Source organism: Melospiza melodia, chromosome 4 (genome assembly GCF_035770615.1).
Source record: "Melospiza melodia melodia isolate bMelMel2 chromosome 4, bMelMel2.pri, whole genome shotgun sequence".
Classification (NCBI taxonomy): Eukaryota; Metazoa; Chordata; class Aves; order Passeriformes; family Passerellidae; genus Melospiza; species Melospiza melodia.
In genome coordinates this window covers 71690474-71704640 of record NC_086197.1, presented here as the reverse complement: position 1 = coordinate 71704640, position 14167 = coordinate 71690474, and the positions used below count along the sequence as shown (strand labels likewise).

The 14167-nt window shown below is 45.6% G+C and overlaps 1 protein-coding gene across 1 annotated transcript in view; it reads right to left on the bottom strand.

Moving 5' to 3' along the window:
• Positions 1 to 11363, bottom strand: part of PPM1H (protein phosphatase, Mg2+/Mn2+ dependent 1H) — a 128614-nt gene extending 117251 nt beyond the window's left edge. The window contains exon 1 of the mRNA XM_063155150.1: positions 11108 to 11363. Within this exon, the coding sequence (XP_063011220.1) occupies positions 11108 to 11343 (236 nt within the window). The 5' untranslated portion in view covers positions 11344 to 11363. The remainder of the gene's footprint in view (positions 1 to 11107) is intronic.
• Positions 11364 to 14167: the final 2804 nt, after the last annotated feature.

The window sequence follows — 14167 nt, the reverse complement described above, 5'->3', positions numbered from 1 at the left end:
ACCTAGGATTTTCAGGGATTACTCTGGAGAGGTTGCCAAAGGAAGTAACCAGACTGTAATTCCCAGCTTTGCACCACCAGAAAGGAATAGAACAACCTTAAAATGACATTGAGAATCATCCCAGAGGGAACCACAGCCTGAAGAAGTTGCCATCTAGATTTTGTAAGGGCTGTGGAGACACTGATCTTAAAGTTTATTGAGAAGAACAACAAAATGAATTGCAAGCCCAGGTTTGGAGATGTGATTGGTGAGAGGAGTGACAAGGTAAGGGAGCGGGGATTGCCCTCCAAGACTGAGCTGATGTACATCTGTTTAAAGAGATCAGTGTACATTTTAATGCCTTATCCATTCTAGCAAATAAGGCTAAGTTCTAATCTTCAAATTACTCATGAAAATAGCTGAAAAACAATTTTTTTTTGTTCAAAGGGGAAGATGAAGAAGAGTAGAAAATTTTCTATTTATGTTCTTCAAAATGCAAGTCACTCATATCAAACCAAACATACATAAAACCTTGACCTTTGTCATGACATAGGCAGCAATAACCACTGAGGCTAGCTTTATGAATAGTATTTTTCATTTCCAAACACCAAAATCTAATGTCATACTCCACCCCCTCCACGGCACCACAAATACAATGCAGGTTTCACTGCACAACTTTTAAACTTTCTAAAGGATAAACGTTGCAAGTTTGAACTTAGGAAATTAGAAGGTCTTTTTTTCCCCCATTTATCTTCAAGGATTTTATCTTTCTGAGTCAAGGACACCTACAAATAAGGTCAGCAAAGAAAAACAAAAACTAGTTCAGATAAATCTAGTTTCAATTCCAAACTTTAGCATTCATTCATGAAACAAAGGTTTTTAATACCAATTCAGAAGAAAAAGCATGTTCTTTAAAATGAGGTTTCAAAACAGACAAGCAGCAATTTAAGGACTCTAGCTTTACTGCACAGTAAAGCATCACCTACTGCTGAGCAAATTAAAAACCCAAGGCCCTCACTCAGCCTGCCAAGGCACCTGCACAGACTGGGAGCCATGGAGTTAACAGTGGGAGGGATGCAGTGGGGCAGAGGAAAAGGCACCAAAACCCCTCTCCCCACGGCCGCTGGAGCCAGGGGAGGTGCAACCCTTTGCCCTGCAGAGCAGGAGCAGAGCTGTCCAGCTGCTCCATGAGCCTGGCCAGCAGGGCAGGGACAGGAGTGCAACACGGGGGTCCTGGCCTTGGAAACTGATCATCCAGGGCAACACCAAACCTGCTGAAGAGGACCCTGCTCTCATGTACCAAGGCTGGGCCTGAATCAATTTAAGGAGTGCTCTTCCCAATCAGAAAGAAAAAGGTTGCTGCCCATTATTAAGTTTCACAGCTTCTTGCCCTCTCCTCCCCCAACAGGGAGCAGAGATAATGAATGAAAAAGAAAAAAGTCCACAACCAACAATAAAATAACAACTTCCCTCAAGAGAGAAGGGGAAAAGAAAAGAATATTTTTTTTTTCATATTAGTGGCACTTAGCTGGAAGTTGGGAAGGGGAAATCTTCCCCAAACCCACCTTTCACTCAAACTGTTTCAAAACCTAACAAAATCCATGAGCTCACATGGTGACCTGTCTCATCTGGAAAATACAGGGATCTCTGATGAACAGCAAGGTAACTTATTTTCTGTCTTCACAAGACATCTGCACAAAATGGAGCACTGCTCAAGTTATAAGAGCTGGAGATGTGTCCTCAGTCCCACCTCTAATGTTAAACTCCACCAAGGACCAGATTGTTAGTTATGACTGACAGGTATTTTACAGCATTACAAACATGCACTACGCATCATCTGTTTCCGAGGAGGTCTCTAACACATACCTAAAGATAGAAAAATCATACTTGGCCTAAATGAATCAATGTTGGCAGGGAAAAAAGTGATCTGCTGCAGAACTTGGCTGGAGATGGATCTTTTTTGCTCCTTGCAGGGAGTTTGGAAAGCAGAAATTATCATTACAGGACACAAAGGACAGAGAAACAAATCAGGGAAATCCAGAAGGGCTCTCAGTGGGGAGCAGAGAAGAGCAAAGAACTCACCTCTTGTCTGTACCTTTATGCAATGGAGTAGATAGACAGGACAGCACAAAAGGCACTTAGATAAGGACCAGAAGATGAAATAGAAGAAGAAATTAACTGCAAAGACTTTGGAAACAGAGCTGTGCCCATAAAGGGACAATCTCACTGACCTGTAATGCCAGTCCAAGGACATTTTGCTGCAGGATTTCTGGAGCAGGGGTATACAGGACATCAGATGCAATCAAAGCTCAGTGTATTTGTCCCCTTATTGTAGCAGAATACTACCATGGAAAGCACATGGTCTTCTACCCTTCCCTCCCCTCACCCTTTCTCCCTGAAATCAGGCAAAAGCTGGCTGTCTCACGTCACAGTTTCAGTGTCCTTATCGTTGCCTGCAAAAGAACCTGAACAGTATCAAAACAGTCAAGATCAACTACACCTTAGGGTGGCACTTGAGAAAGAAGAAATAGGGAGGGGGATAAAAAGATGTTAGAAATCCACCTTTAAGCCACAGTCACCATCTGGACCTCAGACCTGCCCTCATAAGAGGGGAAGTGCAGAGCCTACAGGGTCTGACATTGCTCACAGAGGTGAAAACAAGCTGGCATTATGACAAATGAGAGCGATGGACAGACAGATCTCCCCACACCAGAGGAGGGAAAGGCTGACATGATCTTGGGGGACCAGATCCATTCAACTCCTGCTTGTCTTGGAGATGGTGCATTGAGGTCCCCATTTGGGCCACACAAGATTTTCAGTCCTATCAAGCCAGAGGTTCTCTGCGGACATAGCACTGCCCACACCTCTCTACCTCAAGCAGCTTGAGACTCCCTCAGCAGATTCTCTCCCCCTTAAGCCTCACTGTGTTGAATACAGATCCCAAATTTGCCACCCTACTTCATGCCAGAAAGTTGCCTGCTGGCCTCAGCTCCCTAAAACCTCTTCTAATTTGAGTTTCGTTCTTAAATCAGTGTGATTGCTAAGTTATGTACAGGGTCCATATTTTGGCATTCCCCATTTATGCACTGACCACATACCCTCCTGCACTTGCTAATGTTGACTGCCTCAGCATGGTGTTATTTTTGTCCTTCCCCCACTCAGACTCCAGCAATTAAACCATGCTGTGATCAAGAACCACAGACATCTCTTTGGCTGGCTTTATGCTAGCGCTGCTTCCCTCGACAAAATACTGTGTGCTGTATTTATCTGGAGAATGTTAAACTCTTCAGACAAACACTTGCCTTACACACAGTATTGGGAGGGGGAATCACTCCTGCCTGCAGCCATTTTATGAGCTTCACCTACTGAAGCTTATGCAGCATCAACCACTTGGCAACCATGGCACTTATGACCCCAAGTACAGCTGGCTGCACCTACTAAACAGCAAGTGTGCTGCTGGATGAGGGAGATACTGGTGAAGAAGCCAAAAGGCTTCAATGGACCTGCTGGCCATCTCCTACTTGCTGGACCCTCTAATTACCATTCCATAAAGCTTCCACCCTGTGTCAGTTGGATTTGAGGGGCAGAGCAGCCCAGCACAAGCTGGGACCTCTCTCACCAGCTCTGCTCCCTGTTTAGTGCCCCAAGCACTTGAAACTGTGACCTACTCCACCTGACCTCTGATCAGGAAACCACTCTGGATAATGTGTGTATTATACCTGGACATCCCAAACATACCCTACCAAGTAAATGTGACTGGCCAAGTGGGAACCAATTCTTAGAAGTCACCTTTCTCTTTCTGTTTAACAGGAACGAAGAAAAAATCATTAGAGATGACAAAAGGCACAATTAATACAAAGGTGCTCCTGTCCAATAGGACCTCTTGCCTTTTACAGTTCAATCAGAACAGAAATCCAAAGGGAAGTGGTTAAAGATGCAGGTTAGATGTGGTTCAGCAGCCTCTATCTTCCTTGCAAATGCTGCTCCATCACAGATATAGCACCGACTCCAGCCTCATGCCACAGCAAAGCAGCTATGTCTGCTCTGCCTGAATTATCTCTCTGCACTCATTAACAGCACTCCCCCACTCCAAATCTTATTTGGGATTCAGCTCACAAAGCTGACTTAACCCATCCTTAAACCCACAAACCATATTTCTTTCTCAAGTGGCACCCAGATCCCATCAGAGGAATGACCTGTGCTTTGCAGCACTGCCTCCTTTCAAGGTCAAGCTGAGCATGTTTCATTTGATCACATCCACAGGCTCCAAGCAGTTCACCCTGAGGGGCACAGCCCTGTCAGGTTACTTTATGCCTGCTGATAACTGTGCCAAGCCACTCCCACTTACACCTATCCCAGGTGATGCAGCTGCAGCACAGACAAATGAACAAGCTGGAGAGTTTGCAGCTCCCATCTGCTGAGTGCCACCTGTGCCAAGGCAGGAGGTCCAAAGCAGGGCTGCCTGGGAGGACACAGTCGTGCTCTGGTGACAGAAGCTGGGACCATGCTCAAGCAAGCAAGCCTTTCAGAAACATCTGAGACAACACTAGTCTTAAGCCTCTGAGGGACTAGCAATATGAGACAGCTTCGAGGGATGAATTTCATACTTGTCCCATTAGGAATCATATTTGTGAAACTCAGATAGTTGCACAAAATACCTGAGCACGATTTACCTTTTTTATGCTCTATTTTTCTCCTTTTACCCCTGTGCAAATTCTAAGAAATCAGAAGCCGCATAGGAAAAAGCCAAGTACACAACAGCAGGAAAAATAACTCTGTCATCAAAACATAGAACCTAAAACTTGAGAGTCATTCTCCACATTCATGTCAGATCTCTTGCAAAAACTTATTCTCACGGCTGCGTTTTTTTCACTTGGAAGAACCAATACATTTACAAATGTACATTCTTCTCCAAGGTTATTCTGAAATTATTACTTGCAATGCCCTTGGCAGATTAGAGGCATTACATAAATATTAGATGCTATAGCATACAGTCTTAAACAAGGAAAGGGACTTCTGAAGCTCTTAAAATTATCATGAGGTTTCTGTAGGCAGTTTTATATGAACCCAGGCTTAAACAAGAGCCAGGCAATATGCTTTAAAGTTAACATTACAATATGCATAGAAGAATAATTCCTACAGAGAAAAACTGTTCAGTTGTCTCTAGCTACATGTATGGGACTTGAGCTTTTAGTGCATTCATCAGATCCTACTCAGTCTAAAGCTCTGAACTACAAAAAGAATAAAAGAAAATATTTTCATCTAGACAAAGAGAATTGCAAACAGTTTTTAAAAAAGTTTAAAAAGGAAAGTAATTCATTATTTCTGTGTACATAACCTGACAACCAAACAGAACAAGATAAAAAAAGTATTCCTTTCCCCATGAGTCTCATCCTCCTGAAATTTGTACCAAACAGAACACACAAAGAAATGTGTTTACAGATGGGGTATGAGTCATGCTCCCAGGTGAGGCTTAGAAAGACTACCACTTCCAATTCACAGGAGCAGGACTGTGCTGTTGTTATCTTCCATTAATAAGATGCAATGGGGATTAGAATAAGCAATCAGTAGTTGCAAGCCCTATGCTATCCTGCAACATCAAAATATTCAACTCAGGACAAGCATTTTCTCTGTTTTGCCTTGCCTCAGCTCACAGTTGTGTTAAGGTTTCACCTGCTTCATAACATTATTAAAATGCTTAGCATTTTAATAAATAGTTTGGTCTAGACAGAACATGAAAGGTAGATGAATATTTCTGTGTTATCTTAACTCAAAGTGTTTATGATCCCTGAGAAATGCAGGAAAGCATTTTAACAAAGATCTCCAGTTAATTCTCACATTAATTGCTACAAACTAAGTAACAGAGCATGAGAAAACATGATGCAGTATTATCAGCCTTACAAAAAATCCTGCAGTTTGAGAAAAAAAAAAAATCCATAAACTGCTCCCCCTCTTCATTTTGAACTATAACAACTTGCCACTGTAATAGTGCTGGAAGGACACAGTCATCACACTTCACCTACAACTCTGCATTCATTATGGGTCAGTAGCCACCAAGACCAAGAGGAAATGTAATTTCTACTGCAGACCCACAGAGCAGAGAAACCACAGTATCACTGAAATGTAACATTATGGAAAAACAGCCTGGACTTTGTCTCCTCAAACAAAAGGCACTGCAGAGATAATGAACTGACTTTTTAAGCCAAGAAACATACATACCAGTGAAGTCAAGTTTCTGGAAACCTATTATAACTCAGAACTGAAAGGTGTCTGAAGTGTCATTTAGAATTTTTCAAAAAATAAATTATAAAGGCAGGCAAAATTGTCTCTTACATGAGAACACAGACAACGTACAATCAAATCTTTTCCCCCCGTCCCTTAAGTGTATTTGATAGTACCTTTTGAAGTTCTCCAAAGAGATGGCAGAAAGGCAAGAGAAAAGAGAGGAACACATGTGACACAAAAGCAACCAGCTATGGTCCCATCCCCAGGATTCCTACAGTTTAGAAAAGCAATGACAGTTCTGGATTCTGAACTGCAGGAATATACATTCAAAAGGGAAGGAAAATTACTAAGCTTGTTTATCTACCACAAAATGCTACTCAGTTGCAGTTTCTCTGCAACTCCACCAGCATGAGCAGCAGGCTAGTTCTTTGTCATTTGCAAATTTAGCATTTATTTTATCATGCCATATGTAGTCAAGGGAATTCAGCTAGGAGAGGTAGGCTCTGCTCTACCCTGTTCATCCTCTGCCTTCACAGAGGAAGATAAAGCAAAGAGGAAAAGGTGAAAAATAACGTTCTGGGGAGAGTTTAGATGCAGTGAATATCATCTGGGTCATTTCACGTCTCATACTCTCTGCTCCTGCCTTTACTTTGCCAGTTACTTTCAGAGTTGAAAGCTGGGGCTGCTTATCAGCAGAGCTGCAGGGAAGCAGCAGAACACACTGAGAACAGCACAGGAAGGGACCAAACCAGAAACTTCCCTGCCAGTAACAGGGCAATCCAAGCAGAAACTCAAGGAACAGCTCATGGCTCGGGCAGCGAAAGCTCTAGAGGAGATCCTGGTGTCCTCGGGAGTGCTTGCAGAGGAGAGGGAGAGACGAGTAAATAAAGTGTGAGGCAGGATCCCTCCCACCCTCCCTTATTCAAATAAATCACTTAACTTTTCAGAGCAGCAAATCTCCTTACTCCTCTGGATTAAAGGCAGACTTAAAAGAACGTTTGTTAACAGACTACCCTGTCCCAGGGTCATTCCTGATGCATGCCATCTGACCACATGCAGAAAACTAAGTTAAGGGTGCCCTTGATTAAAAATGAAAAGTTTATTTCTAAATAAAACAGTACCTTTAAAGACAATTAAAAGGCTTACTGGATGTGGGATACAATTTTAATTTTGATTCTATGGAGCTTGATGAACATTAGACAAGTGTCTGTGGTATAAAAATATATATATCTTTGAAACATGGCCTTTTGCCATCCTTTATGAGGTGAAATGAAATGCAAGGTCTCAGGGCTCCCATGCAAGGAAGAGACAGCAGGACAATCATTTCAGAAGATAACCTTTAGGCTGCTCACTGACTAAGGAGAGCTGAGTCCCTGTGGGATTCCCACTAAAATGTCAGGAAGCAACAATATTTTATCCCAGTACCAAGTATGTTTCTGAAGACTTCATTTGCCTGCCTACATGTTTTCCGTAATGATCACTCCATTAAAAGAGGGAAAGTTAATAATAAAAAATAAAGGCTAATTTACATTTCACTACATAATATCACAGAGCTAAGCAGGTAATTTTAGAAATAAGTTAAAATATATAACATGAATGAATAATGTTGCAAAATACTGATTGCAAAAAATGTTCAGTCCAAGAGGAGGAAGAAAGTGGAGTGAAGGAGAAACACTTGTTCCAGGGGAATAAGTCAGATCAATAGGCCCATACCAAACAGATTCTAGGGAAAAGAAATAGTCAACAGGGTGAGCTACTTTGTCAATACGTTGTTTAGTAAAAAATAATAATCCTCAGGAATCAAAGAAACAAGAAGAATCCCCTAAAAAATGCATATTTTGTAGATACAAACTGCTTCAGTCTGGCATGGGAACCAGGTCTAACCCCAAAATGCCTTCTCCAGCTTGGATGAAACACCAACATGACGACATCAATGAACTCCAGTATCATCTGTAAACTGACATGTTTAACAACCAAAGAACATGAACATTACAAATGCTTCCCTGAAACTCAGCCTCCAGGTGACCTATCCTCAGAGCCAGGATTTCTTCCTAAAGATAGTGAGACAGATGCTGCTGCTGGGCGCGGAACATAAATCCACTGACTCAAACCCTGCTGTGCAATGGCTCACAACACCAGGGCAGATAGACTACACACAGATACAGGTGGCACACACTCTCCTTACACCTTCTGGGCCAGTCCCCACCTTCTAAGTCTACAAACCTTTCATTAGCTTCAGGAAGTAAAAATCCCTGTGTGCATAGGCATCCCAACCAACAAAAACACTGCAATCACTTTTGCTGATTTGCTAAAACATGAAAACACAGAAAAGGCAGTAGGTCAGGCAAGCTGCACCTCGGCACACTGCAGGTATAGCAAGTCTTTTCTCATGTCTCACACCAAAGCAAACTAGCAAGATGTGAGTTAAATAGATGACCTTTGTGTTACATCACAAGCTGCTCGTGAGGACACCAAACTTCCTCCTAACAACCTTGTAAGTGCTCACTTGTATTGTAACAAAAGGCAAGCATTGTTCTGATAGTTTCCTTAATATAGACACTAACAAAATGCTAAATAATAGCATCAAAGTGCTTTATTCCCTGCTTTCCCCAAGCCAACAAATTTCAGAATATGTATAATAGTAATTTCATCTTCCTGGTGCTTTTTCCATTTCTTTTCTTATGTAACTCAAACAGGTTTCAAAAGAAAAACATAGCTTCAACACATATCTCCCAGCAAGTCTTACAATTATTTTCAGAAAGCCTGGTAATAGCTCAGTATGAGTAAAACAAAAAAAAAAAAATTCGTATTTTGCAAAATCTGAGTTTGTCCATATTTTCTTATTTTTCCTTATTCTTCAATGCTTTGCCTTTGGAAATCAATGCAATTTTGGTGGCAGTGCTTTCCTCTCAGCTTCTCCACAGCAAGCATTTGAGATCTTCAGGTTACAATGAACCCCAATTTTGGAACACGATATAGACACTTCTGGGAAGGGGGTAGTAACTCACTCACTAGTTCTCTCTAACAAGTACCACCTTCCCCTCAGGTCTGTTCCACCAGCACCAGAGCCAGGAACTGCAAGGGAAGGGGATGAGACAAAAAACTGAAACCAACCAAACAAAAACAAACAAAAACCCCCACAACAACAAAAAAGCCACCAGAGACAAAGCAAAAAGGCAACTTATTTTCACACAGATAACAACAGGAACTGAAAAAGCTAGTGACTTTTTTACGTCTTCCAATTAACCAAGCTGCTCAAAGCTCAAGAGGGAAGAGTAACAAGTATATGAAAACAATCATGATATGTTCTGCTTTCATAACCACCAGAGCCATTTACTTTATCTCCAAAGATTCTCTCACCTCAGGTTTCATCAACAGGGTCAATGAAACCTTGGCTTTCCAGCAGCCACATTTTTCTGCTCCAGCAGCCTCAGGTGAAGCTCATGGGACGCACATACCTGGGAGCCAGAGAACCTCCCTTCCACTTTGTCACCAACCTGCAATTCCTGTTACTTGCTGAAAGCCACAGAACTTGACCAAAGCTGAAAATAGCAGCATGTACTTATTTTGGTAAAGAAGGGCTTTTAAAGGGACTATTATAGTGGCAGAACAATTAGAGCTTTCTTTTAAATATTTAAACTTACAGTTCTTGGGGAATTTGCTCAATAATTCAATTCTTTATTAATCTGAGGAGAACAATCCAATTTAAAATTCTTTAAATTTTTCATTAAACTCTCTCTTTAAATCTCCCATTTCAGCATCCCCAATAATGTAACAACCTTTTAAATAAAGCTAGTGATTGCTCATTAACAATGTGAAGCCTTCACTGTAATTTTTGCAACAGCTTTTAGGGGAATTCATATCTGTCTAAAGAGACTATGCAGAACACTTGCGGTCTGAAAGGGCTAACTTAGTAACTTTAGTAATCTCTGAGTTGGTAGCAACAATGGATGGCCAGACATGCTCAAGACTTAGAAGCAGTAACAGAAAGAAACCAAATACTGAATCCTGCACCCAGAATCCTTAAGGAAAACAATGTGCCTACCGATAAAGGCATCAAGTGCAAGGACATGCCTTGCCTCTGCAGCTACTCCCACTGCCAGCTGGATGCATGCAAAGGAACACTGCCTTTCGCCTGGCTGGCAAGGCTACAACCAGGTCCTGATCAGACACCCTCTAAAGTAAATACCATTATATGAGTGAGTCAGGGCAACAAACCATTTGGAAAGCCCAGTTTGGGGGCTAGCCAATGGATTATTTTTTTTTTCTTTCAGTTTGGAGCCTGTGGTCCTCAAGCATCTCCCCAGACTGAAAAGCGTTTTAGACATATGTAGCCAGTCCCCAGCAGCGAGCACAACGGCTGTCAGGGCCACAGGAAGGTGCTCCAAACCCCACACATTTCACCATTCCTGGGCAGCGAGAAATATTTACACACGCACAAACCAAACAGGGTTTCCTACCAAAAGCCCTTTTTATTCCAGGGTCAAGGACCGAGACGGCTGTTCAGTACCCGCGGGTGTCCCATCCTCGGCCCCTGCGCCCCCAGGGCCGTCACTGCGGGTAGGGGAGCCCGGTGCTGCCCCTGGGCATCCTCTGCCGACCCGGGTAGCGGCCACTCCCGCGGGGACATTCAAGGGCAGCCGATCTGCATCCTCGGGCTCCCGGGAAGGAACCACCCAGGGGTGCAGAGCCGCGGCCAGGGCCGGACACAGGGCGCCGGGGATGCCGCTCCCCTCCCCCGGCACCTTCCCCCGCCGCTCCCGCCGCGCAGGCCCGGGGCTGCGCTCCCCCGCCTCCGGCAGCGCCGGGGCTCCCTCGGCATCGCCGCCTTTGGCCGCCGGTGCGCCCGGCAGCGCGGGCAGCGGCCCGGCCGCGCTCCACCTGCTCGCCGCCGCGTACTCACTCCGCGTAGCCCGTGGTCCAGGGCAAGCGCCGGGTGTCCTTGCTGAGGATGAGGATGGGGCGGGCGATGTGGTCCGCGGAGCACTCCACCTCGTCCGGGGACAGTCCCAGGAACTCGGGTCTCCCGTAGGGGAAGCGGAGGGGCAAGTCCGCGCCGCTGCCGTGGTCGGCGCCCGCGCTGCCAGCCATGATGCCGCCCATGAAATTGGCCACGGCGGACTTCACCCGTGTGAGCATAGTACCCCCGCCGGCGGCGGCAGCGCCGGGGCCGCCGCGCAGGGCGGGGAGCGGGGCGCGCCGGCGGGCAGCGCTGCGGAGGCGGCTCCGGCGGCCCCGCCGCGCTCCCGCAGTGGGGGCGCGGGGCCGGGCGAGAGGACGGCGGGCTCAGGGGCAGCCGCGGGACCGAGGCCTCATCGCAGGTTTCCCCCTCCCGGCGCGGCGCTGGGTGAACTCAGCCCGGCGGCAGCGGCTGCTGAGTCATGTGATAGCGCGGCTGGATTCGCCCGGGCGCTTCCTGCTCCTCCTGCGGCACCGGCGGGCTCCTGGCACACGCCGGGCACGGGCGCCGCCGCCCCCCCGCGCCGGGGCCGGCCCGCGGCAGGTGCGCGGCGGGCGGAGCCTGCGCCCGGCGGGGCCGCCCCCGGCTGCCCGCAGCGATGCGGCCCGGAGCGCCGTCCTGCCCGCGGCCGCCTCCGGGATGAGCTGCCCCGGGCGGCGCTCGGAGTCGCTCGGGGCTCCCCTACCGGGGCTGGGGAACGCAGCCCGCAGTGCACTGCCCCTGCTGCCTCTGGGCTGAGCCAGCGCCGTCCCAGCCCCGGCAGAGCCCGCTGATCCTGCGGGACAAGACTCCGCTTGGAGGGTTTACTTGCCTTCTGCTCAAACCCGCCAAGGATATTTTCCCCAGGAAGCCATTTGCTAGAAAAAGAACCTGGGACAGTGGCCGAAGGCGAGCCCTGCTGCCCGCCTGCCCTGGTTCCCCCGGCTGCCCGGGGAGTCGCGGTCTCGCCCGTCCGCCGCTCAGCGCTGATCGCAGCCCCCGGGCTGCTCCGCGCACCGCCAGGCGCTCGGGATGCTGCCGTGGAGCAAAAGGGAAAGGACGGGGTCAAAAATATTCGCATTTGCGGACATAGATGTTTTAAAGGCTTCTTCTCTTGTTCTGTTATTTTGACCATGTTATATTCTTTCAAATAAAAAAAAAAAAAAATTAGGAGGTGAGGTTGAAGATTTGGGTGTGCCAAGCTTTAAGAAAATGTAGGAATGGAGCAGGAACACATAGGAAGTCTGTCCTCTGAAGCAAGGCTTTGTCTGAGCCCTGTGATTCTGCAGCCCTCCTGAGAGCTGTAAATCTCACTGGAAGGCAATGACCTGCGAAATGAACGAGGAAGGTGCGGCAAACCTTGAGAGTAGTGAAGTACTGGAACTTAAACTTTGCAGTCTATTGGACCCAAAGATGTTGAAAAATATCATTGACCAAAACAGAGAGAATGCAGTGTTTGTTCTCCGACCCCATACTGCAGTCACTATTCCACACAACGCGAGGCAGAAATGTGAAGTAATATGTTAGAGTTTAAACTATTATCTCTGCTAGATGACAAGGAAAAGCCCAGATGAGACATATGGGGAGACAGCTTAGCAGCTCACCACTCAAAACAGATCTGTGCAGTTTGAAATGTGTGGATGCTTACCTCTGGTACAAGAATGTTGTAAGGATACAGCAATACAATAGGAGGGATATAGCCTCCTCATGCTTAAAAGTACAGAGATGCCTTGAATTCAGTTCTCTGGGAAAGAGGATCATGTTCACTTTTGAGTCAGAAGTGAAGCTTCACTTCTCAAAGGAAGTAATAATCAGTTCCTGCAGGGCTCAGCAAGTTCCCCATATCTCCCACCCCATGATCCACCTGGTCCAAGCCAGACATTTTTCTTGGTGGCAGGTAGACTTTTAAAGGTTTTGATATTGCGTTCCAATAAAATTTTGAGCCTGAATTCTCTATGCAAATGTTTGAAAATCGACTCTCTGTCCTTCTGCAATCCCATGACTAATGCAAAAGAAAGATGTCAGGTTAGAGGGGTTTTTAAAATGTTAACTTATATGTGACATTGGAGCAAATCTGCTTTTCTCTCTGAATGGGTAACCATGCCGGGGAGTGAAGCTGTGTGTGGGCCAGAAACACATTCATTTGAGCTCTTTGAAGCATCTGAATTATGCCACCTTGCTATGCATCATATTCAGCATTTAACAAATTCAGTCATTTTAATCATAATGAAATCAGATTGGAGGTGACTTCTGAAAATCATGTCCTCCAGCTCCTTTTCAAAGTAGGGCCAACTTTAAAGTTATGTTATATTCTTCAGAAACATATCCAGTCACGTTTTCAATATTTCCATGGATAGATTTTCAAGGATGGAAATATTACAGCCTCTCTGGGCTCCAGTTCCAATATTCAACCACCCCTTAAATAATTTTTTCCCTTGCCATCTGTTTGGGATTTCTGTTGCAGATTGTGTTTGTTTCCTCTTATCATGCTTCACCTTTGAGAATACCTCTGAGATTCTTTCCTCTCTGTAGTGTCTTATTAGGTGGTTGAAGGCAGAACTATGGTTTCTCCACCTTAGCCTTGCCTTCTAAAAGCTGAACAAATCCATTTATCTCAGCATCTTCTTGCAGAACCTTGGTGGCCCACTGCTGGACAAGTAGGTCAGCTGGGGAGCCCCAAACTGGACACAATTCTCTCACAAGTGCCATTCAGAGGGGTGTGATCACTTAATACACCCCAATATGTGCAAAGGCACATTGGTGACTGATACTCACTTTATTGCCTGCCAGGATCCTCAGGCTTGTTCCTGCAGAGATGCCTTCCTGACCATCAGCCCTCTGCATGGGTTTTCCCCATGCCAGTTTCAGGACTTTGCTCATGTTCTTGGTGAACTCCAGCAGGTTCCTGTTAGCTCATTTCTCCAGGCTGTTGAGATCCCTCTGGGTTGGAGTCCTGCCCTCCAGTTATCAACTTATTCCACACAACCAGGAGGAAAGGAAGACAAATACTTATAGTCAGAAAAA